Source organism: Sorex fumeus, unplaced genomic scaffold, assembly GCF_029834395.1.
Source record: "Sorex fumeus unplaced genomic scaffold, SorFum_2.1 ptg000316l, whole genome shotgun sequence".
Lineage (NCBI taxonomy): Eukaryota > Metazoa > Chordata > Mammalia > Eulipotyphla > Soricidae > Sorex > Sorex fumeus.
In genome coordinates, this window is record NW_026606373.1 from 240,297 (window position 1) to 262,836 (window position 22,540).

At 66.8% G+C, this 22,540-nt stretch overlaps 1 protein-coding gene across 2 annotated transcripts; it reads left to right on the forward strand.

Annotated features, from left to right (window-relative positions):
• Nucleotides 1–1,564: 1,564 nt before the first annotated feature.
• Nucleotides 1,565–20,647, forward strand: CADM3 (cell adhesion molecule 3). Of its 2 annotated transcripts, XM_056109562.1 has the most exons (10): nt 1,565–1,796; nt 12,795–12,887; nt 14,274–14,414; nt 14,651–14,803; nt 15,055–15,192; nt 17,052–17,222; nt 17,316–17,406; nt 18,334–18,503; nt 19,605–19,730; nt 20,226–20,647. In XM_056109562.1, exons 1-10 carry the CDS (start codon nt 1,580–1,582, stop codon nt 20,342–20,344), a joined length of 1,419 nt encoding a protein of 472 aa, XP_055965537.1. In that variant the 5' UTR covers nt 1,565–1,579; the 3' UTR covers nt 20,345–20,647. The 2 variants fall into 2 exon arrangements, with proteins under 2 accessions (XP_055965537.1, XP_055965538.1); XM_056109563.1 differs by lacking the exon at nt 12,795–12,887.
• Nucleotides 20,648–22,540: the final 1,893 nt, after the last annotated feature.

The window sequence follows — 22,540 nt, forward strand, 5'->3', positions numbered from 1 at the left end:
CACCTCCCTGGACCCTCCATCTCACCCTCACAAGCCCCGGAGGAGGGGGCTGGTGGAAACTGTTCCCCGGGCAGGTCCCTGGAAGTGGGCTGAATGCCAGTGGAAAGGGCGTGAGTAGGTGTCACCCAGGCTTTTCAGGAGAGAGGGAGGGAGGGAGGGAGGGAGAGAAGAATTGAGAGAGGGCAGGAGGAAAGGGGGGAGAGAAAGGGAGAGGGAGAGAGAGAGAGGGAGAGAGGTTAGGAGAGAGGGAGGGGGAGAGAAAGGGAGGGAGAGGAGGGAGGGAGGGAAGGTGAGAGGGAGGGAGAGGGCAGGAGAGAGGGAAGGAGAGAGGGGAGAGGGAGGGAGGGAGGGAGAGAGGGGAGGGAGGGAGGGAGGGAGAGAAGAATTGAGAGAGGGCAGGAGGAAAGGGGGGAGAGAAAGGGAGAGGGAGAGAGAGAGAGGGAGGGAGGTTAGGAGAGAGGGAGGGGGAGAGAAAGGGAGAGAGAGGAGGGAGGGAGGGAAGGTGAGAGGGAGGGAGAGGGCAGGAGAGAGGGAAGGAGAGAGGGGAGAGGGAGGGAGGGAAGGAGAGAGGGGAGGGAGGGAGAGATGGAGGGAGGAAGGGAGAGAGAGAAAGGGAGGAGAGGGAGGGAAGGAGGGAGGGAGAGAGAAGAGAGGGAGGGAGGGAGGAGGGAGGGAGAGAGAAAAGAGAGGGAGGGAGGGAGGAGGGAGGGAGAGAGAGAAGAGAGGGAGGGAGGGAGGAGGGAGGGAGAGAGGGAAGAGAGGGAGGGAGGGAGGAGGGAGGGAGAGAGAGAAGAGAGGGAGGGAGGGAGGAGGGAGGGAGAGAGGAGAGGAGGGAGGGAGGGAGAGAGCACCAGCGGGCAGCCTTCTGGCTCCCGAGGACCCTCCAGGAATCATTCTCCGGCCTCCCCCCCCCCCCCCCCCCCCACCACCACCATCTGCGCAGAACTTTTCCTCCTTTCCTCTTGCTTCCCTGGCAATTCCTAGGTCACAGGCCGCCACAGAGACCTGAAGAGGAGAGGCGGGGAGGGCGCGCGGGGAGGGGTGCGGGAGAGGAGGAGAAACCAGTCCAGGAGTGGGGGGGCCCCGGGGGTTCCGCAGTTCAGACCCGACCCAGGTCCCGGCGTGGAAGGCACCTGGTGCTCCCCGGGTGGAGGCCCCCGGGACCCCCTTGGCCTGGCTGGGACGGGTGGGACCCACTCCCTCCCAGAACCTTCCAGCTCCGGGAGGCAGCGCCCCCGGTGCTGAGCGTCCCAGCCGGGGTGCGGGATCGACCCCTCTACCCCGGAGGGGACAGCGCGGCACCGGGCCCGGGGCCCCGGCGGGGGTCGCGGGCCCCGGGAAGGGGCTGGCGCGGACCCGGGCCGCGGGCAGGACGCGCAGAGACCGCCCCGGGCGGGGCGGGGGGCTTCCGGGGCAGCGCGCGGGGCGCCCGCCCCGGGGGTCGCCGCGCCCGGCCGCCCGGGTCCCCGGCGGCGGGGACGGGAGGGCGGCGCCCCGCAGCGGGGTCCCCCGGGAGCGGCGGGCGCGTCCACGCGCGGGGCTGCGGCGGCGCGGCCCCCGCGTCCCCCCGCCGCCCGGAATGGTTCGCTCCGCGTCCTATTTAGCCGGCGCGCCCGCCGCCCGCGGCTCCTGCGTCCCCGGCCGGGCTCCCCGCGGCCGGACAGCGGCCGGACAGCGGCCGGACAGCGGCCCGAGAGCGGCCGCCCGAGCCATGGGGGCCCCGCGCGCGCTGCCGCTGCCGCTGCTGCTGCTCCTGGCGTGCGGGGCGCCCGGCGGGGCCACCCCCACGCAGGACGGTGAGTGCGCGCGGGCGGCGGGCGGGCGGGCGCGGGCTCCGGGGACGGGGGTCCGCGGGCGGGCGGGCGGGGGGCTCCGCGGGCGGGGGTTCCCGCGGGCGGGAGGGCGCGCGGGCGCGCGCTTTGTTGCGCGGGGGCACGTCTCCGGGGGCGGGGGCGGGGGCGTCCGCGGACTGGGGGTCTCCGGGGGCGGGGGTCTCCGGGGACCGGGCGTCTCCGCGGACCGGGGCTCTCCGGGGGCGGGCGTTCCCGCGGGCAGGGGCTCTCCGCGCGCGGGGGGCGTCTCCGCCGCGCGCGGGGGGCGCAGGCGCGGGTCTGCGTGGCCCCCGGGGAAGGGCCCCGCGGCGCCGGGCCGTGTCCGCGCGTCCGGGTCCGTCCGGGTCCGTCCGGGTCCCCCCGTGTCCCCGTGCGCCGGGGGCGGGCGGGGAGCGGTTGTCGCCGCTCCCGGCAGGGCGTTGGGGAGGGTGGGGGGTTGCGCGCGCGCGCGTGTGCGCGTGTGTCTGTGTCTGTGTCTGTGTGTCCATCTGGCTGCCTGTGTGTCCGTGCGTCTGTGTGTCTGTGCGTGCGCGCGGGGGTCGGCGCCAGCGCACCCCCAAACTGCTGCATGCAAACAGCGCCGCGCCCCACCCGCCGCCGGCGGAGCCGCCCTGGGCCGGGCGGGCGGAGGGCGGCAGCGCAGGGGGCGTGGGTAGGGGGCTTCTCGGTGGAGCAAAACAACAACACCGGGCGGAGAGGCCTGACGGCCGCAGTCGGGCTCGGAGAAGCCCAGACAGAGGCGGGGGCGGCGGGGGAGGTCGCGGAGCCGGCGGGGACCCGGGGAGGCCGCCGCAGCCGCGCCTTGGGGCTCGCTCCATCCCCCAGAATTTGGGGTGGGGGCGCGAGCCGGCCCGCCGCCGCCGGAATTCACCTTCCGGGGTTGGCCACGGGCGAGGGGCGGCGGGGAGGGCGGGGGGGCTCGCAGCCCCTCCCCCGGGCTGGGCTATGTAGGTCAGCGCTGTGGGGGCGTCTGGGCGGGTAGTGCCCGGTGTGGGGGCGGGGCGGCGGGCCCCAGGGGGCCACGGCGCAGCCCGGAGGGGGCTGGGCTGACCAGGAGGGACTGGAGGAATCCATCCCGGGCAGGAGGGGCCCCGGGGGCCCTGCGGAGGGAGGGGCGCGGGAGGGGGGTGCAGGGCAGAGGAGGGTGGTGGCCGTGCCCGGCCAGATGCCAAGACAGAGCGAGCCGCAGGGGAGGAGAAACGGAGGCCCAGGGCGGTGGACGGGCCAGCGGGGCTGGGCGCAGGGCGGGGCGGCGGCGGGAGGATGATGTAGAGGATTTCATCAGAAGCAAACAGGCGGGGAGCCAGGCCCGACCGGCGCGGTGGACAGCCCTGACCTGCTCTGCTGGGTTTTGCCCGGGAGCCTGGCCCACACCCCAGCCCCCTCCCCCTGGGCCGCGGGGAACCCCCCAGGCCCCAGGCCCCGACCCTCCCCTAGGCAGACCCAGCCACACCCCTTCAGTGGCCCAGTCTGGGACCAGAAAGGGGCCCTGCAGCCCCAGCAGAGGTGTCGACCCTGGGGCCTTGTCCCCCAGGCCAGCCCTCCTGGGACCCCCTTGCAGAGGAGACTTTGGAGGGGAGGTTCTGCGGGGAGTGGGTCTGGGGCGGGGGGGTCGAGAAGCATCCAAGCCTGGAGGGGCCTGTGAGGACCAGCCCTTCTGTCTCAGTGATTCTGGGTGGGTGGGCCTGGGTAGGGGGTGCAGAGATGCAGTGCTGGAGGCCAGGGGTCCCACACAGCGTGCAGACCTGGGGTGCCCCCGACTTGGCTGGGCTCCCCAGCCAGACGTGAGGGTCTCTGACTTGGTGGTGTCCCCAGGTACCCGTGGGGTTCCCCTGACTTGGTTGGGGTTCCCAGTCAGACATGGGGGTCTCTGACTTGGTTGGGGTCGCCAGGTAGATGTGGGGTGTCCCTGACTTGGTTGGTATCCCCAAGCAGATGTGGGGTTCCCCTGACTTGGCTTGGGTCTCCAGCCAGACATGAGGGGTCTCTGATTTGGTTGGGGTCCTCAGGCAGATGTGGGGAGCTCTGACTTGGCTGGGTGGGATCACCGGTAGGAGGCATGGGAGGCAGTGCTGGTGATCTGCACACTGGGGTCAGGAGAACCCCAAGAGCGCAGGTGACCTCTGAACGCAGGCGTCAGAGCTGGACACCCCACCTCGGGGGCACGACTGAGCTGGCCATGGCCCTCAGCACTGAGACAGATGGCAGCAGCGTCCCCAGCCCTCCCTGATGACCTTCTGTCCAGTGCCGTCCATGCTGCAGCCCCCTGGCCAGGTGCCCAGTAGAGCTCAGGCCCAGTCACCGATGCGCCCGGCAGCACCCGAGAAGCTGCTCTCGGCTCTGCCCCAGCAGACGGGTGGGGTGGGGGGGTCTGCCCTGCACACCCACCCAGGCCTGGGGACCCAGAGCCCGCCCCCCAGGCAGGCTGGGCTGGGCAGCCGTCCAGGCAACATCTCCCTTCGTATAAGACACAGGCAGGGTGAGAAGCAGCCCCTCTTTGCTGGGCTCTCTGTGCTCGAGACCCCTCCGTGTACTTGAACCCAGTGCTGGGGCTGCCCGTCTGACACAGTGCCCTGAGCCAGCACTCACCGGGCAGCCTTTGGGGTCTGGACCCCTTTGAAGGTCCCGGAACCAGGAGGGCCGGTTAGGGTAATTTGGGGACTATCTGAGGGGTCACTCCGAGCCCCGGGTGCAGACAGGAGGGTGGTGGGTGCCCCCTCCCGGGCCGCCCACCTGTTCCTGGGAGAGACCTCAGCTGGCCTCACTGCTCCTGGCACAGGCCGTGCCTTGGGCCATGGACTGTCCTGCTGACTGACTCCGGGGCCCCTCAAAGCCACAGACAGCCTCCCCCCAACCCCAGGTGCTGAATGAAAACTCAGGCTGTAAGAATGTGAGGCTGGCCCTGGCGTGACCTCAGAGGCGGCCTCTCCCAGGGGATGCCGCTGAGATGAGGAGAGCCACAGGCAGCCCAAGCCGGGCCATCAGCGGCCAAACCCTGCTGGCCCTCAGGGCCGCCCCCGTGAGGGCTGTGAGAGGCAGCAGCTGGTGCTAAGGCCCGGGGGTCCCTCCTGCCAGTCCCCTCAGGAGCCCTGACTCGGAGCAGTGGGCAGTTTTCCCAGCAGACTCAGCTCGCCAACAGGCTCTGCCCTGAAGCGACTAGAAATGACGGGAGAAGTTCCCGGGCCAGAGAGGATGCCGAGGCCTGCCCTGGACACGGCCACTCCCCAAGGGGACTCCCAGCCCGCGCACCACCAGGGCCGATGGGTGCAGCCCCTCAGCGGGTGGAAACGTGTTTCCCACACCAGAGAGAACCGTAATTTATCCCTAATTGGTTGTAGCAAATTAAACCCCTCCAGCACCACTGATTGTTACAAAACTCTCCTAATTACTGCAACTTGCAGCACCCGGACTGGTGGTCCGCTCCTGGACACACCAGGGCCATGGGTCCCCCGGAGGCCCCCCGAGGTGGGGACGGCGTCTGGATGTGGGGTCAGCTTAGGACACCCTGGCTCTGAGGGCGGGGCCGTACCCGCCCGCAGCGCCTGAGCTCCGGTCCCGAAGGCCCCAGGGCTACCTGCCCTCTGAGCTCTCCATGGTGCTGGCCTGCTCCCTGCCTCTCTCCGAGGTCCTGCAGGCCATCACTCCACCTGTGCAGTCTCGGGCGGGCCCCCCGCACACAGGCACGTCCACGCACACGTAGCTGCATACACACACGCCCGGGCAAACGGGCACATGTGTGCCAACACACCCTATACACTTGGGTAAACGCGCCCCAGCCCGGGCACAGAGGCTAAGGCAGAGCGTGGCGGGCGGGTCCCCGACGCCCACCTCGGTTCAGAGACAGGAAAAGCAGCACATCTCTGTGCTCAGAATCTGCTCCTCTGTGTGGGCTCAAGCAGCCTTCAAAGGTGGGCCCCGAGCCCACAGCCCCCCAGACTGTGCCGTGGGAGGGGACGGGTCGCTCGCGGGCCCTTGGCCTCACGCTGAGCCTCCCAGCACCCCAGAGTGCTGCTTCCTTCGGCCCAGGCAGCCCCTGCTGAGGGGGGTCTCATGAGCTAGTGCTCCCTCAGAGTGGGCAAAGCACTGCTGAGGCTCTGGGGGCATCAGAATCGGCAGGGGCAGGACTGGAGTGATAGCACAGCGGGGAGGGCGTTTGCCTGGCATGCGGCTGACCCGGGTTCAATTCCCAGCATCCCCTAGGGTCCCCCGAGCACCGCCAGGAGTAATTCCTGAATGCAGAGCCAGGAGTCAGCCCTGAGCATTGCCGGGTGTGACCCAAAAAGCAAAAAAAAAAAAAAAACCCAACAAAAAAACACCCAAAAAACCAGAATCAGCAGGGGCTACTGGGTGCTTTCTTCGCTGGGAGGAGGTGGGTTCCAGGGGGCATGAGTGGCTTTTCTTTCTTCATGTAAATGGGTTGCCGGCCACCTCTGTTGGGGGACGTCGGGCAGTGGGGGAGTGTCACCAGGCGTGACGCCTGGCTTCCCCCACTGACTCAGCACCTGGTGGTCTTGGGTACACTCGCTCCAGGGCCGAGCTGGGTCCCGAGGACGCCTCTGAGTTGGACTCCGCTGCCCTTCGGGGCTGAGGGCCGCACCTCCCCCAACAAGAACCACACAAGCGTCCTTGCCCAAATGCTGGTGTCCACAATCCGAGTCCGCTCAGCCCACAGCAGGCTGAGTGCCGGGGACCCGCCTCTGCTCCCACTGGCTGCGAGGGGAAGCCTCATCCCTCAAGGCCAGCAGTTCCGGGCGCGAGTTCCCCTGCCAAGAGTGCAGGCCCCAGGCCTCCTCTCCTTCGGCCTCTCTGGGCCTCGGTCCCCTCCGCAGGCTCACTGCAGGGATGCCCCCTCCATCTGCCTCCCCTACTCCTGAAGAAGGACAGGCAGGGAGGCCAAGGACCGTGCACAGAAGCATGACTGCATCCCCTCTCCACTCTGGGCCGGCCCTTCCCCCATCCACACTGGAGCTGGGGTTCACCTGCGTCCCGCCAGGCCCCCAGATCTCACTGCCTTGTGGAGAGGTGAGCAGGGCGGGTATCAGCTTGCTCATCTGGGGACTGACCGTCCACTCTCTGCCCACGGGCCCAAGGAGCGATGGGAAGGCGGGTGGCCCAGGCCACGGCACAGGCAGGCCCGGCTGCTTTGCCACCTGGTTCTGTGCTTCCAACCCAGAATCTCGCCCACGGACTCCAGCAGGGCAGAGCCTGGGGAGGGGCTGGCCATGTCTCGGGGAAAACCTGGGGGCTCCGAGAAGCCCGTCAGTGCCCAGGGCTTGGCAGCCCGTGTGCAGCTCTGGGAGCCCCGGGACCAGGCTGCCTCCCTCCCAGCCTCCCCCTGCCCGGACACAGCCCAGACTGCCTCAGCCCTGCAGTTCCTTCCCCAGTCCTTTGGTCTGTGCTCAGGAGCTATTTCTGTACGTGGTGCTGGGGCTCCAGCCCTGCAGACATCTACCTGGGCCTACTCTAGGGCTCTGGGCGGGGCTCCAGGGCCCGGCCCCACCCCTCCTCCCGGCCACACGCACAGCAGTTCCATAGCTGGACCCACAAGCGGGGCGTGATTGGGGCCCAGCAGGGATGGCCCTACCAGGGCCACACCTGGCAGAGCTTGCGCCTCTCCAGGGTCACACCTGTTGGCATTCGGGGGCCGTAGTGTCATCCCACGCCCAAGTAGGCTGCGTGCAAGGTGAGCACCTGACCCCGGCCCCAAGTCCCCTCTCTGGCTCTTGAGATTCCGTCTTTCCAGCCCCCCCACCCCCCACCCCCCCCACCCCCCCCCCCCACCCACCCCCCCCCACCCCCCGTTCCTCCTCGTCCCCGCTAATCCCTGCCCTGTAACCGCAAACCTTTGTGGGCCGTGGCTCCACACTGGTCCTCTCTGGTTTCAGCGACAGATGGGCAGAGCCTTCACCAGGCGGGTGAGGATTCGGCCCCTCCCAGGGGGCGTGCTGCAGAGAGGGGCTGTCTCCTGCTTTGGGGAGGAAGTCGGAGCGAGGCCATATGGTTTTCTGGAAGGAAGGACGGTTCTGACTGGGCTGGGTCCGCGGGAAGGGCGGCCTATCTGGGTCACGGGGAAAGCCGTGCTGGTGTCAGGGATAAAAAGCAGCAGCAGGAGAAGAGTGTGGCGTGTGGGTCGTGGACGCCCAGAAAAGGGCCCTGAGCATCCCTCCAGGCAGAGGCCGGATGTGCGGTGCAGGTGGCCTGTTGATGAGCGGGGCACATGCCTGCCCCCCCACCCCGTCTCGAGCCCTGGTGCCCAGTGACGTGCAGTATGAGTCGGAAGGGGCTGGGGTGGGGTTTACCCGCCATGGGTGGACAGGAGGGCGGGATGGACAGCCGGACACGAGGGCTGCTGCTCTGCCCAGCACAGGACGCCACCCGTGTCCTCCCCACAGCCAGCCCGCCGGCCACCAGCCAGGGCAGGAGGGGACAGTGCGGTGTGAGGAGTGTGGTAGGGTGGCAGGGCAGAGATGGAGGGGTCAGCAGGGGGCCCTGGGAGGGCAGTTCCCTCTCTATGGACAGCACTGTGCCTGCCGTGTCCGTGAGTCAGGGTCACCCGCGGGGCCCCTGGCCCACCCCTGTGTCTCGTGCCCCTGCAGTCCCTAAACTCAGCGGGCAGTTGGGAACAGGCTGTTCTGTCTGTCCTCAGGGTCCCCATTCCCCCCAGCAGTCCACTGCACCAGGGCATGCCCCCTGCAGGGTTCCGAGATCAGGGACCGGAAGTGAGGTCACGCCCGAGGCACCGGCCCCAACACCCACGGGCTGCAGGGACCCATCCCGGACCCATCTCGAGCAGCAGGCTGGGGGGAGGGGTCCTGAGAGCCAGGATGGCCAGACCCAGGCTGCGAGGGCAGGTCTGGGGACAGGGAAAACGGTCATCTGTGTGGTCAGAGGCCCCTCTAGCGCCTGGGACACCTGGACTGTCCCCCACAGTGGCGGGGCGACTCCCGCTCGGCCCCCTGGTGCCCACCCGGCCTGCTCAGACACGGACCCTCCTCTCCACACACCGTCCCAGGCCAGAAAACCAGCCTTCGTTTCAGCAGCCTCTTCAGATGGGCAGGAAGTGCCCACCGCCCATTCCCCCCCTCACCAACCCCAGAGTGACCCCCACCCTCCCCCACACAGCCTGACCCTTCAAGCCACACACGCACACAGATGCACACACATGCACACACATGCTCACACACATGCACAATCCCGGCCACAGCCTGACCTCCACAGACTCACATATGCACACACATGCAGACGCACACACATGCGCACACACACACACACTCATACACACGCACAGTCCCACCCGCAGCCTGACCCGCACAGCCACACTCACATATACACACATATGCACACACACATTCATATACACACACAATCGCACCCATGGCCTGACCCCCACAGCCACAGTCACATATACACACATATGCACACACACATTCATATACAAGCACAATCCTGACACCCACAGCCACACACACACACTTCTACACATGCACACACACGCGTGCATGGGTACACACACACTCATACACACGCACAATTTCACCCGCAGCCTGACCCCCACAGCCACACTCATATATGCACACACATTCATATACACACACAATCCCACCCATGGCCTGACCCCCACAGCCACAGTAACATATACACACATATGCACACACACATTCACATACAAGCACAATCCTGCCCATGGCCTGACCCCCACAGCCACACACACACACACACACATACACATGCACACACACATGCGTGCTCAGGTACACACACACAACACACACCCTCTGTCAGCCTCATCTCTGGTTTCTCTGGTGGACACAAGCCTGGCCCTGGGCACCGGAAGACTGGCCCCGGGCACTGGGAGTTGCTGGCGTCTGTGTCCCTGGTCTGCTCGTCCCAGGGTCTCCAGGGAGGGCAGAGCAAGCAGAGACGTGCCGGGCCCAGGGGGCCGCAAGCAGCACGGCGGTAAACAAGCCAGGCGGGACCGGGGAGGGGACGGGGACGGGGCGAGAAGGCCCCTTGCCAGGTCAGCGGCCCCGACTCGGGCAGACGACAGCGGACAAGAGAGTGGGGGACCGAGGGGCAGGGCAGGAGGACAGGCAGTGAAGGACGGGGTGGGTGGTTCGTGGGGGCCTGTGCTCTGCCGCCCCCAGATTCCCAAGAGCCACAGTCCCACCCACCCGACTGGAGGAGGCCCCGGAGCCTGGAGCCGCAGCTGAGTCACCGTCAGAACAGGGCTGCCGGCTCCAGCTGGGTCCCCGCACCCACAGGGCCGGGGCACTCAGCCCAGGGCAGGCGCAGCCCAGACACACGGCCCAGCTACACACACGCAGCCCAGACACACACACAGCCCAGACACACACATAGCCCAGACACACGGCCCAGACACACACAGACCAGTTACACGCACACAACCCAGATATACACACAAGCCAGACATACACATACACACAGCCCAGACACACAGCCCAGATACACACACACAGCCAGACACAGCCCAGTTACACACACAACCCAGTTACACACACAGCCCAGATACACGGCCCAGATACACACAGACCAGTTACATGCACACAACCCAGACACACACACAGGCCAGACACACGCAGCCCAGATACACACACACAGCCAGACACACAACCCAGTTACACACACAGCCCAGTTACATGCACACAACCCAGACATACACAGCCCAGACACACAGCCCAGACACACACAGCCCATACACAAAGCCCAGACACACACACAGGCCAGACACACAGACCAGTTACACGCACACAACCCAGACACACAATTCGCAGCATACACACAGCCCAGAGCACCATAGAACCCAGAAACTCCTGCTCTGGTGCTCCCTAACCATGGCTTCTCTGTCCACTCTCCTCAGCTCAGCCTGGACGTCCCTCCCATCACGGGCGGGTGCCGCCCTGTCCCTTGCCTGGCGCCCAGTACGGTTGCTGTCCACCTCCCGTGACTGACCAGGCGTCTTCCCGCAGGTGCTGCGGCCACAGGAGACAGCCGTGGTCTGCTCCAAGCCCAGCCCTTGGCAGCCGGGAGCAGCCAGCCCAGAAGTGCCCAGCAGAGGGCTCTGAGGGGCCGAGGACGGAGACTCCAACTAGGCAGTCCCCGTCCTCCCTCCAGGAGGTGCTGTCCCAGAGTGTGAGGGCCGAAGGCGTGTGTATTCTCACAGGGATCACGGGCCCACAGGGATCCCCAGAGAGGACAGAGGGCAGCCGTGAGGAACCGTCCACACCCAGTGCCCACCTGCCCCGCATCCAGACTGCCCGTGGGACCCCAGGCTGCCATGGGTGGGAATCCACGGAAGGCGCGAGGCCAGGGGTGAGCTCTGCCTGTCTGCTCCCGGGTTTACCATCCTGGGCGCCCACTGGGCAGAGTATAGGGACCCTCGGGCAGGAGACCAGGAGCCTAGGGGCCTTTTGCAGGACCAGGGAGAATCGTCCTCCCAAGAGGGGTCACCAGCACCTTCCAGAACACCGGGGGGCGCCGTGTCTGGCTCCCTGGGCGTGGCTGCTTGGGGCCCTCACTGTGACCTGTGTCCAGGTGAAGGGGCGGCACCATCCCCCCTGAGCCGCCGTCTGCAGAGATGCCAGCAGGGCGGGGGTGGGGGGATGGGCAGTGAGGCTGGCCGGCGAGAGGGACGGATCCCTGCACCCTGCCTGCTCCGTGCTGGCTGTTCCCTCCGTGAAGCCACCCAGCCATCCCCCAGGGGTCCCTGGGCCTTCTGAAGTAGCACAGACTCAGGGACGGAACCTCTTGGAACCAGCTCATCACTGCCCATCCAGCAGAGCTAGAGGGGCGTCCCCCAGCCCTGGGCCCCACCACCACCGTCCCATCCCACATGTGTCCCATGACACCCCCAGAGAAGCTGGCCTTGGGGTCAGGGCATGGGCCGAGGGGAGGTCCTAGGCCATGTGCAGAGGGGAGGGCCGTCAGCCATGTGCAGAGGACACTGTGCCATGTCCAGAGCATGGGGCATCATGGCCAGCGGTGCTGCTTGGGTATGGGTTCCTCCTGCCCTCAACCCTCCGTGCCCCTCGGTCCGTGACCCCCACATCACCCCGTCTCCCCTAGGTGCCCCTCTGCACCCCCAGCTAAGGACAGGGTGTCCCCAACCCCAGGGAGACAGCGACTCTTGTGGCCCCGACTGGCCCTGGCCGAGTCCCCATCCCTTGTCCCCGCTCTCTGCCTCGTTCCTCCCCGGGGTGGGACGCTGGGCCACCTCACAGGGACTCTGACCTTGGCAGGCGCCACAGAGTGGCCGGGCAGTTCTTCACTGAGGGCAAGGGCCAGTCTCTCTGAGCCCAGCCCAGGGGGACACGGGGGTCGGAGCTCCCGACAGCAGCAGACAGACCCGTTAGAAACCCCTCGTCCTGGGGTCACACCTTGCCTTCTCGTCCCTTCCCCATTCGCTGCAGCATCCGTGCTCCTGCCCACCCGTGGCCCCCGCGGGGACAGTGCAACAGGGCAGCCGCGGCCCCTTCCCTGCTCCGTGGCCGCTATCAGTATTCAGGGTCCTGGGGACCGAACTTCCCCGTGGCCATCCAGCACAAGCTGAGTCCCCCCCCCCCCCCGGCTCTCCATCTCCCCATCACCACCAACTTGTACCACATCTCCAAGTCTCCACAGAACCACCACCACCATGAACGCCCACTTCCTTCCACCCCTCAGGGATCACAGCCCCCCCCCCACCAGACTCACAGCCTACAGCCCCCAGCACACACGGCGCCCACACACGCAGCCCCCGGCACGCACAGCCCTGCCACGCAAACCTCCGACCCGCACACACACAAGCCCCCAGCACACAACAGCCCAGCACACACGGCCCTCGACCCACACAGTGCCCGACACACACAGCCCCCAGCCCACACAGCACCGGCCCACACGGCGCCCGGCCCACCGCCCCCGGCGGCAGCGTGCAGGGCTCCTGCTTGATAGAGACTCTCTCCCCAGGCGTCTGGCAGGAGCAGGACGTGGAGCCGGGAACCCTGGCTCCCGTGGATGAGGCCGTGGGCTCCACAGGCTGGAGCAGCCCCGACAGCCAAGGTGAGACGCAGGGTCCATCACAGCCCGCCAGACCGCAGCAACCTCACCCATCCACACCATCCCACCCCCCTCCGCCACATCTCACCCACCTCCATGCTCGTCCGCCCCGCACCGAGACACGCCGGCCAGACAGCCGCTGGCGTGAGCGCAGGACAGACCCCTGGTGTGGACACAGAGGGGGCCCGCCTGCACGAGGGACCACGCCCTCAGGAGCCCACCTGCCCGGGCACGGAGTCACCGACGCAGAGGTCCAGGGAGGACGTGCGCTTTTATGCAGAGAGGCTTCGTGTGGACTTGGGGTCTTCGCCCCGAGAGCAGAGCGGGCCGGGACGTAGGTGCGGGGCCCGCCGCCCGCTGCCCGCCGGCCCCAAGCCCCTCCGGTCAGTCGGGGCCTGGGAACTTCATGTTTCACTTTCCACGTTTCCACGGTTTTCTGAACATCTGTCTTGGGGGAGGGGAGCGGGGTCCTGGCATCTAGAACGCCCACACCTGCAGTGAGGCTCCAAGGTGCCCTTGCCCGTGAGGGGCCCCCAGGGCACCTGGGGCCAGACCTGTTGGAAGTGCTGCAGTGTCCAGCCGCGTCTCACCGGGCAGCCGCACCCCAGCCCCGAGGCCCCGTCTCTGACCCTGCGACGAGGGGGCTGAGTGGGGTCGGTGTCTGGCTTCCTTCAGCCCAGACCTCCTGCGGTAGGCGCCCTCGGTGTGCGCGTGGGACACTGAGTTGAGACCGGCCGTGGGCACGAGGCTACACTGGGTGGGGAGCGGCCAGAGGGGACCCGGTGCTGAGGGGCGGGAGGTGGTGGTCGGGGGGGAAAACGTCGAGAGTCCGGGGAAACTGCTTCTCTGCGTCCTGCCTGTGTGTGTCTGAGCAGTTGTTTTCCTGCAGCGAGTGTCCAGCTGGTTTGCCTGCGGAACTGGGCACCAGACAGCCTGCGCTGGGGGCAGCCTGGGGTGCTCAGGGTTAGCAGAAAGTGGGGCTGCAGCACTGGGCAGAGCCACACTGCCCCCCGTGCCGATCTGTACCAGGCCACGCGGCTCCTGAGCCACTCTATATCAGGCCACGCCACACCTGAGACACACCACTTCCACATCACGCTGCAACCAGGCCACTCGAAACCCAGGCCGCACTGAACCTGGCCCACGCTGCACCCAGGCCAGGCCACATTGCACCTAGGTCACACCGCACCCGGCCACGCTGCACCCAGGTCGCACTGCACCCAGGCCGCACTGCTCCTGGGCTGCGTTTCTGGGGTCGGCCAGGAGACCAGGCAGCCCCCACCTCTGTCCTGCCTGCAAGCTCAGAGACAGCGTCTGGACTGTGGATGAAGCGGAACGGGGAGGGGTGGAGGGCGCGTTTCCAGGACTTAGCCTGCTCTGCTCCTGCAGACAGTCAACCCTGGACGTCCGACGAGACGGTAGTGGCTGGGGGCACCGTGGTACTCAAGTGCCAGGTACGGGAGCACGAGGACTCCTCCCTGCAGTGGTCCAACCCCGCCCAGCAGACGCTGTACTTCGGGGAGAAGAGAGGTAACCCAGCACGTCCTCCGGGAGGGAGGGGACCGGAACGTGGGTGGTCCGGGGTCCCAGGTGACCTCCCCTCGTGAGGTCAGGAGGTCCCACCCTCCCGCCCCTGCGCAGGGCCCTCAGGCCAGGTCCAGCCCCGGTGCCGAGGGAGGCCCGGGAAGGGAGTGCAGGACAGTCCTGCACCCAGGGCCGGGGGCGGGGCTGGGTGGACGGTGTGTGACGCCGCGTGCCCGGCCCAGCCCTCCGAGACAACCGGATCCAGCTGGTGAAGTCGACGCCCCACGAGCTCAGCATCAGCATCAGCAGCGTGGCGCTGGCGGACGAGGGCGAGTACACCTGCTCCATCTTCACCATGCCCGTGCGCACCGCCAAGTCCCTGGTCACCGTGCTGGGTGAGTGGCCACCCCCGGGGCCCCGTGCAGTACAGAGGGAAGCACCTCCCACCCCTCCTCGACCCTCCCAGGTGCCGTGCCCACCCGTTTCGGCACCGTGAGCTGCACCCTTGGCCCTCGAGGGGCCCTGCCCAGGGTCTCCCTCTCAGCCCCCTGACGGGGTCACGGCCGCCCTCCTGCGTGAACCCCAGAGCACGGGGGTCCCGGGTGGGGAGACGGGCGTGACGTCCCTCCGCCGGCCTGTTGGACAGGAATCCCCCAGAAGCCCGTCATCACTGGGTACAAGTCCCCGCTGCGAGAGGACGAGACCATCACGCTCAACTGCCGCTCTTCCGGAAGCAAACCCGCGGCCCAGCTCAGCTGGAGGAAGGGGGGTCAGCTGTTGCAGGGTACGTGCTGCTGCCGGGGCGGGAGCCCTGTCCGTCCGTCTGTGTCTGCCATCTGTGTGTCTGTCTGCCCTGTCTGTGCGTCTGTCTCTGTCTGCCCTGTCTCTGTGTCTGTCTCTGTGTCTACCCTATGTGTCTGTCTGTCTCTGCCTGCCCTGTCTGTCCTGTCTCTGTGTCTGTCCTGTCTGTCTGTCCGTCTGTCTCTGTCTGCCCTGTCTGTGTGCCTGTCTCTGTGTCTGTCGTCTGCCCTGTCTGTCTGCCCTGTCTGTGTGTCTCTCTCTGTGTCTACCCTGTCTATGTGTCTGTCTGTCTCTGTCTGCCCTGTCTCTGTGTCCTGTCTGTCTGTCCGTCTGTCTTTGTCTGCCCTGTGTGTCTGTCTGTCTGTCTGTCTGCCCTGTCTGTGTGTCTATGTGTCTGTCCTGTCTGTCTGTCCTGTCTGTCCGTCTGTCTCTGTCTGCCCTGTTTCTGTGTCTACCCTGTCTGTGTCTGTCTGTCTGTCTGCCCTGTCTGTGTGTCTGTCTATGTGTCTGCCTTGTCTGTCTGTCTGTGTGTCTTCCCTGTCTGTCTGTCCTGTCTGCCCTGTCTGTGTCTCTCTCTCTGTGTCTACTCTGTCTATGTGTCCGTCTGTCTCTGTCTGCCCTGTCTGTGTGTCTGTCTCTGTGTCTACCCTCTCTGTGTGTCTGTCTCTCTCTCTCTCTCTGCCTTGTCTGTCTGTCCTGTCTCTGTGCTGCCCTCTCAGTGTGTCTGTGTCTGTGTCTGCCCTCTCTGTGTGTCTGTCTGTGTGTCTGCCCTGTCTGTCCTGTCTGTCTGTCCTGTCTGCCCTGTGTCTCTCTCTGTGTCTACTCTGTCTATGTGTCCGTCTGTCTCTGTCTGCCCTGTCTGTGTGTCTCCTGTGTCTACCCTGTCTATGTGTCCATCTGTCTCTGTCTGCCCTGTCTCTGTGTCTGTCTCTGTGTCTGTCCTGTCTGTCTGTCTCTGTCTCTGTCTGCCCTGTCTGTCCTGTCTCTGTGTCTGTCCTGTCTGTCCATCTATCTCTGTCTGCCCTGTCTGTGTGCCTGTCTGTGTCTGTCGTCTGTGTGTCTGTCTGCCCTGTCTATCTGCCCTGTCTGTGTGTCTCTCTCTGTGTCTACCCTGTCTATGTGTCTGTCTGTCTCTATCTGCCCTGTCTCTGTGTCCTGTCTGTCTGTCCGTCTGTCTCTGCCTGCCCTGTCTGTGTGTCTGTCTCTGTGTCTACCCTGTCTGTGTGTCTGTCTGTCCTGTCTCTGTGCTGCCCTCTTGGTATGTCTGTCTCTGTGTCTCTGTCTGCCCTCTCTGTGTGCCTGTCTGTGTGTCTGCCCTGTCTGTCTGTCCTGTCTGTCTGTCTTGTCTGCCCTGTCTGTGTGTCTCTCTGTGTCTACCCTGTCTGTGTGTCCATCTGTCTCTGTGTCAGTCATCTGTGTGTCTGTCTGCCCTGTCTGTCCTGTCTGTCCTGTCTGTCTGCCGTCTGTGTGTCTGTGTGTCTGCCCTGTCTGTCTGTCTGTCTTTCTGTGTCTGCCCTGTCTGTCAGTCCTGTCTGTCTGTCTGTCTCTGTCTGCCTACTCCCCGTGTGTCTGTCTACTCTCTGCGCATCAGACAAGAGTAGAGAGCAGGAGGGCAGCAGGTCACCTGGGGACACTCGTGTGTGCTCACATGTGCTTGCACGTGTGTGCCATGTCTGAGCACGTGTGCTGCTGGTGTCAGTGTGCTCTCTCCTGCGTGTGTGCAAGGCTGTGCGTGCATGCGTGTGTGCGTGCACGCGTGCCCATCGCCCCCTGCTTCAGAACGTCTCAGGCACTCGCAGTCTGCAGGCCGCAGGGCTCACCTGTTCTGTGCCTGCCCCTCAGGAGAACCGACCCGGATCCAGGAGGACCCCAACGGGAAGACCTTCACCGTCAGCAGCTCCGTGACCTTCCAGGTGTCGCGGGAGGATGACGGGGTGGACATCGTGTGCGCCGTGAAGCATGAGTCCCTCAAGGGCGCCGACCGCTTCACGACGCAGCGCATTGAAGTCCTGTGTACGTCAGGGCTGCGGGCATGACGGAGGGGGGCCCATGGCCAGGGGCAGCTGCCCGCTGGTGCCTGGACTCAGGGGCCGCCTCTCCCTCCAGACACACCCACTGCCATGATCAGGCCGGACCCCCCGCACCCCCGCGAGGGCCAGAAGCTGCTGCTGCACTGCGAAGGCCGAGGCAACCCCGCGTGAGGACCTACCGCCTGCCCGTGCTGGCCCACCTGCCTGGGGCCCACCTGCCTGGGGCCCACCTGCTCAGGCCCACCTGCCCGGGGCCCACCTGCCTGGGACTCACCTGCCCAGGGCCCACCTGCCCGGGGCCACCTGCCTGGGACTCACCTGCCCAGGGCCCACCTGCCCGAAGCCCACCTGCCCAGGATTCCCTACCTGGGGACTCACCTGCCCCGGGACCCACCTGCCCAGGGCTCAGTTGCCCTGGGCCCCACCTGCCCCGGCACTCACCTGCCCTGGGTCCCACCTGCCCCAGGACTAACCCACCTGGGGGCCCACCTTCCCCGGGACTCACCTGCCTGGGCCCCACCTATCTGGGGACCCACCTGCCCAGGATTCACCTACCTGGGGCTCACTCACCTGCCTGGGGCCCACCTAACTGGGGACCCACCTTTCCTGGGACTCACCTGCCCCGGGGCCCACCTGCGGGAACCCACCTGCCCAGGATTCCCTACCTGGGGATTCACCTGCCTGGGGCCCACCTGCCCAGGGCCCACCTGCCCCGGGGTCCACCTGCCCAGGGACTCACCTGCCTGGGGCCCACCTGCCTGGGACTCACCTGCCCAGGACTCACCTGCCCAGGGCCCACCTGCCCAGGATTCCCTACCTGGGGCTCACTCACCTGCCTGGGGCCCACCTACCTGGGGACCCACCTGCCTGGGGCCCACCTGCTGGGAACCCACCTGCCCAGGACTCACCTACCTGTGGGCCCACCTGCCTGGGGACCCACCTTCCCCAGGACCCACCCGCTCAGGCCCCTGGGGGCCACGTGAAGCCAGAGCATGCCGGGAGCGCGCCCTCTAGCCCCAACAGGACCCACGGTGGGCGGCCTGGCGGGGGGCGGGCGGAGGTGGGTGGTGCTGAGCTGCCGCCCCCGCCCGCAGCCCCCAGCAGTTCCTGTGGGAGAAGGAGGGCAGCCTGCCGCCCCTGAAGATGACGCAGGAGCGCGCCCTGGTCTTCCAGCTGCTGAACAAGAGCGACAGCGGCACCTACGGCTGCACGGCCACCAGCAACATGGGCAGCTTCAAGGCCTACTACACGCTCAACGTCAACGGTAGGTGGCGCCCTGCCCCTGTCCTCCCACGACCGTCCTCCTGCCCATCCCGCCCCTCCCCCGACCCCCTCCACGTGTGGCTGCTCAGTGCTGACACCTGGTGGAGCCATGAGTTACTGCAGCCCGTCCTGCAGGGTACCTGAACCCTGACCTAGGCCATCTCCCTGGGGCCTGGGAGCGACAATGAGGACCCCAGAGGTCTCCCGGCCCTGGAACCGTTTGCTTCTCCAGGGGTGCCCCCCCCCACAGCCTCTGTGTGACCCCGGGTTGGTTTCCTGGGGTCTGCATTTCGAGCTCCCTGAAGAAGTGGGTGCGTGAGCCCCACACCGGTCCACTCCCGGGTCAGCGTCCAGTTTCTAGTCCACGTGCAGAAACAGGGGGACATGGAGGCATCTGAGTGAGGGAAACACAGCCTGGTGGGGCCAGTGGGAGCTTCTGTGGTATGGAGCACGGGCACCGCTCTGGGTACCACATGGAACCCGGGACCCACACGGAACCTGGGACCCATATGGCACCCAGGGCCCACACAGTGCCAGAGCCCACATGGCACCCGGGGCCCACTCTATCCCACTCTATCACACCGTGGCCACAGGAGGGCGCCCAAGCAAGGGGCTGAGGCAGGCATTCCCCAGAGTTCCTGACACTCTGGCCATGCTGAAAGCACGCGGTCCCTCCTCATCCCTGCCCAGCTGGCCAGTGCAAGAGGACGTGGGCAGGGGGTAGCAGACCAGGACTCCCTGCCTGAGGCGTTGCTCCTGCAGACATGGGGGACAGGTCGCTGTTTCGGTGTGGCCCTGACCGAGCTGGAGGAGCAGGAGCAGACGGGGAACGAGAGGCGCCTTCCCGCACCCTGGTCTGACCCTCCACGCCCAGGGTCAGGCTTAGGGGCTCGGCGGGAGGGCTGAGGGGAGCGGATGGGTTTATCCCTTCATCCACGAACACACCCGTCCCCTGACGCTGCTCAGAGACCAGGGTGCAGCCCAGAGCCACCCTCACCCCCACCCCAGAGAAGCGCCTTCTCGGAGAGGCCGCCTCCCCCCCACGCCCGGGGTCTGAGTCTGGCTCCTCAGGGCCTGCCCTGACCCTGTGCCCCTCCCACAGACCCCAGCCCGCTGCCCTCGTCCCCTAACAACTACCACGCCATCATCGGCGGGATCGTGGCGTTCGTCGTCTTCCTGATGCTCATCCTGCTTATCTTCCTTGGCCACTACCTGATCCGGCACAAAGGTGGGTACGCGGGCGCAGGGGACGGTGGCAGCAGCCTGCAGGGAGGACAGCACCCCCCTCCCGGGCCAGGGCCAGGCCTGGGCTCAGCGCCCCCTCCTGCTCCCCCCACCGTGCTGCCCACCCCAGTCTCCTGGGCGGCCCCCGGAGCTGACCGGGAGAGTCACACTGCTCCCACACGTGCGCACGCCACACACACACATGCTCGCTCACGGTCCAGACCGGAACACGCAGCCACGAGAGTGTGTAGCGATGGGCTCACGCCCACGTGGTCACACGCACACCCGTGCCCACACACAACACGCAGATATCCTCACAGGGGACACGCAGTCCCACACGACATGCACACACGTGTGCCCTGCAGATGCATGAGTGTGCACAGCAGAGCACGCGGGGAGAGAGTGCCCTTCCGTGGCCTGTCTCCTCTTACAGCGGGGCTGGGCCTGTGGCTGGGGGGACGCTGAGGCGGGCACCCTCCTGACTGCGGCCTCTCGGCAGGTACCTACCTGACTCACGAGGCGAAGGGCTCCGACGACGCCCCGGACGCAGACACGGCCATCATCAACGCAGAGGGCGGGCAGGCAGGCGGCGAGGACAAGAAGGAGTATTTCATCTAGAGCTGTGCCCGCCCGGGCCCGGGGCACTGCCAGGCCTCCACCAACGGGACTTGTACAGAGCGACCTCGGCCGCCCTCCCGCTTGCTCCCCGGCCCCCACCCCTGTACAGAATGTCTGCTTTGGGGGGACGGTTTTGTACTCGGTTTGGAATGGGGAGGGAGGAGGGCGGGGGGAGGGTGCCCTCAGCCCTTTCCATGGCTTCTCTGCGTTTGGGTTCTTCTTATTTTTGTAACAATCCCAAATCCGATCCAACTCCGGGCTGGAGCAGGGGCCCTGGGCGGAGGCGGGGGAGGTAGGAGCTGCCGCCCCTCGGACTGGACAGGGAGGCCCGCCCGAGCCCTGGGCCGCGCAGTGGGGGGACGGGACGGTGCAGCCCCACGGGGGCTCCCGGGTACCACCCGCCCGTGCACGCGGAGGAAGCCACTCAGGGCCAGCCGCGGGAGAGAGGCAGCACCCAGCCCGCCCAGCCCTGGCCTGATGCACGGTCCCGCCCGCTTCCCCCTGCGCAAACTCCGCGTCCAGAGGCAGCTGCAACAAGAATACTCAAGGCTTTGTGCTCAGCGCGGTTTTCTGCCCCCACCCCCCAGGGAGGGTGCGGACACCTGTGCCCGCGTGTGTGTGTGTGCATGGAACATGCAGTCCCGTGTGTGCGCGTGAGAGGCTGGCGCGTGCCTGTCCGTGCCACGCGCCCGTGGGAGGGCCGGCCGAGGTGACCGTGTCACGGAAGGGGAGGGGGCCCCGCTGCCCCTCGGCCGCTGGCCGTCCCTCCCTGAGCAGGGCGCTCGGCCCGACGTGGCGGGAGACGTGTCCTTTGCTAGGCAGCCCAGGCTCCCGCGGCCCCTGACCTAGAATGACCATCGCGCACCCCCCGGCCTGTGCGGGGGCCGCTGCCCTCCATCCTGTCCTGTCTTCCAGGCGGGGGAGTGGGGGCCGCGGCCGCAGGCTGCTCTCCCCGTCGTCCCCCGTGTGTCCCCGCAACCCCGGGGGGCGCCCGTGGGGGCTACCTCTCAGCTCCGCCCTCCCCTTCAGGTACTGCCCTGCACGCCGGGCACCGGACCCTCTCCAGCGGCGGGCGGGGGGCCCCGCCGGCTCCAGCACCCGCTTCGGGAACGGACTTTCCCTTGAGCTGAAACACACTCTGTCCATATTACACAGAAGCCATATTTGTACGGGCGGGGGGTCTGTGCTGTGCGTGTCTGTCGTGGGGTGCGGGAGGGTTGTGTATCTTTATAATCTTTCTAACCCTGTGCTAATCTCGAGGGGCCTCCCTCAATATATCTGGTCACCGTGTCCTCGGGCCTCGTCCTTCTGTGCGTGTGCGGGGCCAACAGCCCCGGGGGCCCTGCCCTGCCCACTCACACCCGGGAACACTGCCCTGTCCACTCACCCGGGGGTCCTCCCCTGTCCACTCACCCGGGGGTCCTCCCATGTCCACTCACCCGGGGGTCCTCCCATGTCCACTCACCCGGGGGTCCTCCCATGTCCACTCACCCGGGGGCCCTCCCCTGTCCATCACCCAGGGGTCCTCTCCTGTCCACTCACCCGGGGGTCCTCCCCTGTCCACTCACTCGGGGGTCCTCCCATGTCCACTCACACCGGGGGCCCTCCCCTGTCCATCACCCAGGGGTCCTCTCCTGTCCACTCACCCGGGGGTCCTCCCCTGTCCACTCACCCGGGGGTCCTCCCCTGTCCACTCACCCGGGGGTCCTTCCCTTTCCACTCACCTGAGGGTCCTCCCCTGTCCACTCACCTGGTGGTTCTCCCCTGTCCACTCATATCGGGGGTCCTCCCCTGTCCACTCACCTAGTGGTCCTCCCCCGTCCACTCACATCGGGGGTCCTCCCCTGTCCACTCACACTGGGGGTCCTCCCCTGTCCACTTACCCGGGGGTCCTTCCCTTTCCACTCACCCAGGGGTCCTCCCCTGTCCACTCACCTGGTTCTCCCCTGTCCACTCACATCGGGGTCCTCCCCTGTCCACTCACCTAGTGGTCCTCCCCCATCCACTCACATCGGGGGTCCTCCCCTGTCCACTCACACTGGGGGTCCTTCCCTGTCTATTCACACCGGGGATCCTGTCCACTCACCCGGGGGTCCTCCCCTGTTCACTCACACCAGAGGTCCTCCCCTGTCCATCAAGGGGGGGGTCCTGCCGCGTCCACTCACACCCAGGCCCTGTGACTGGCCGTGACATCCC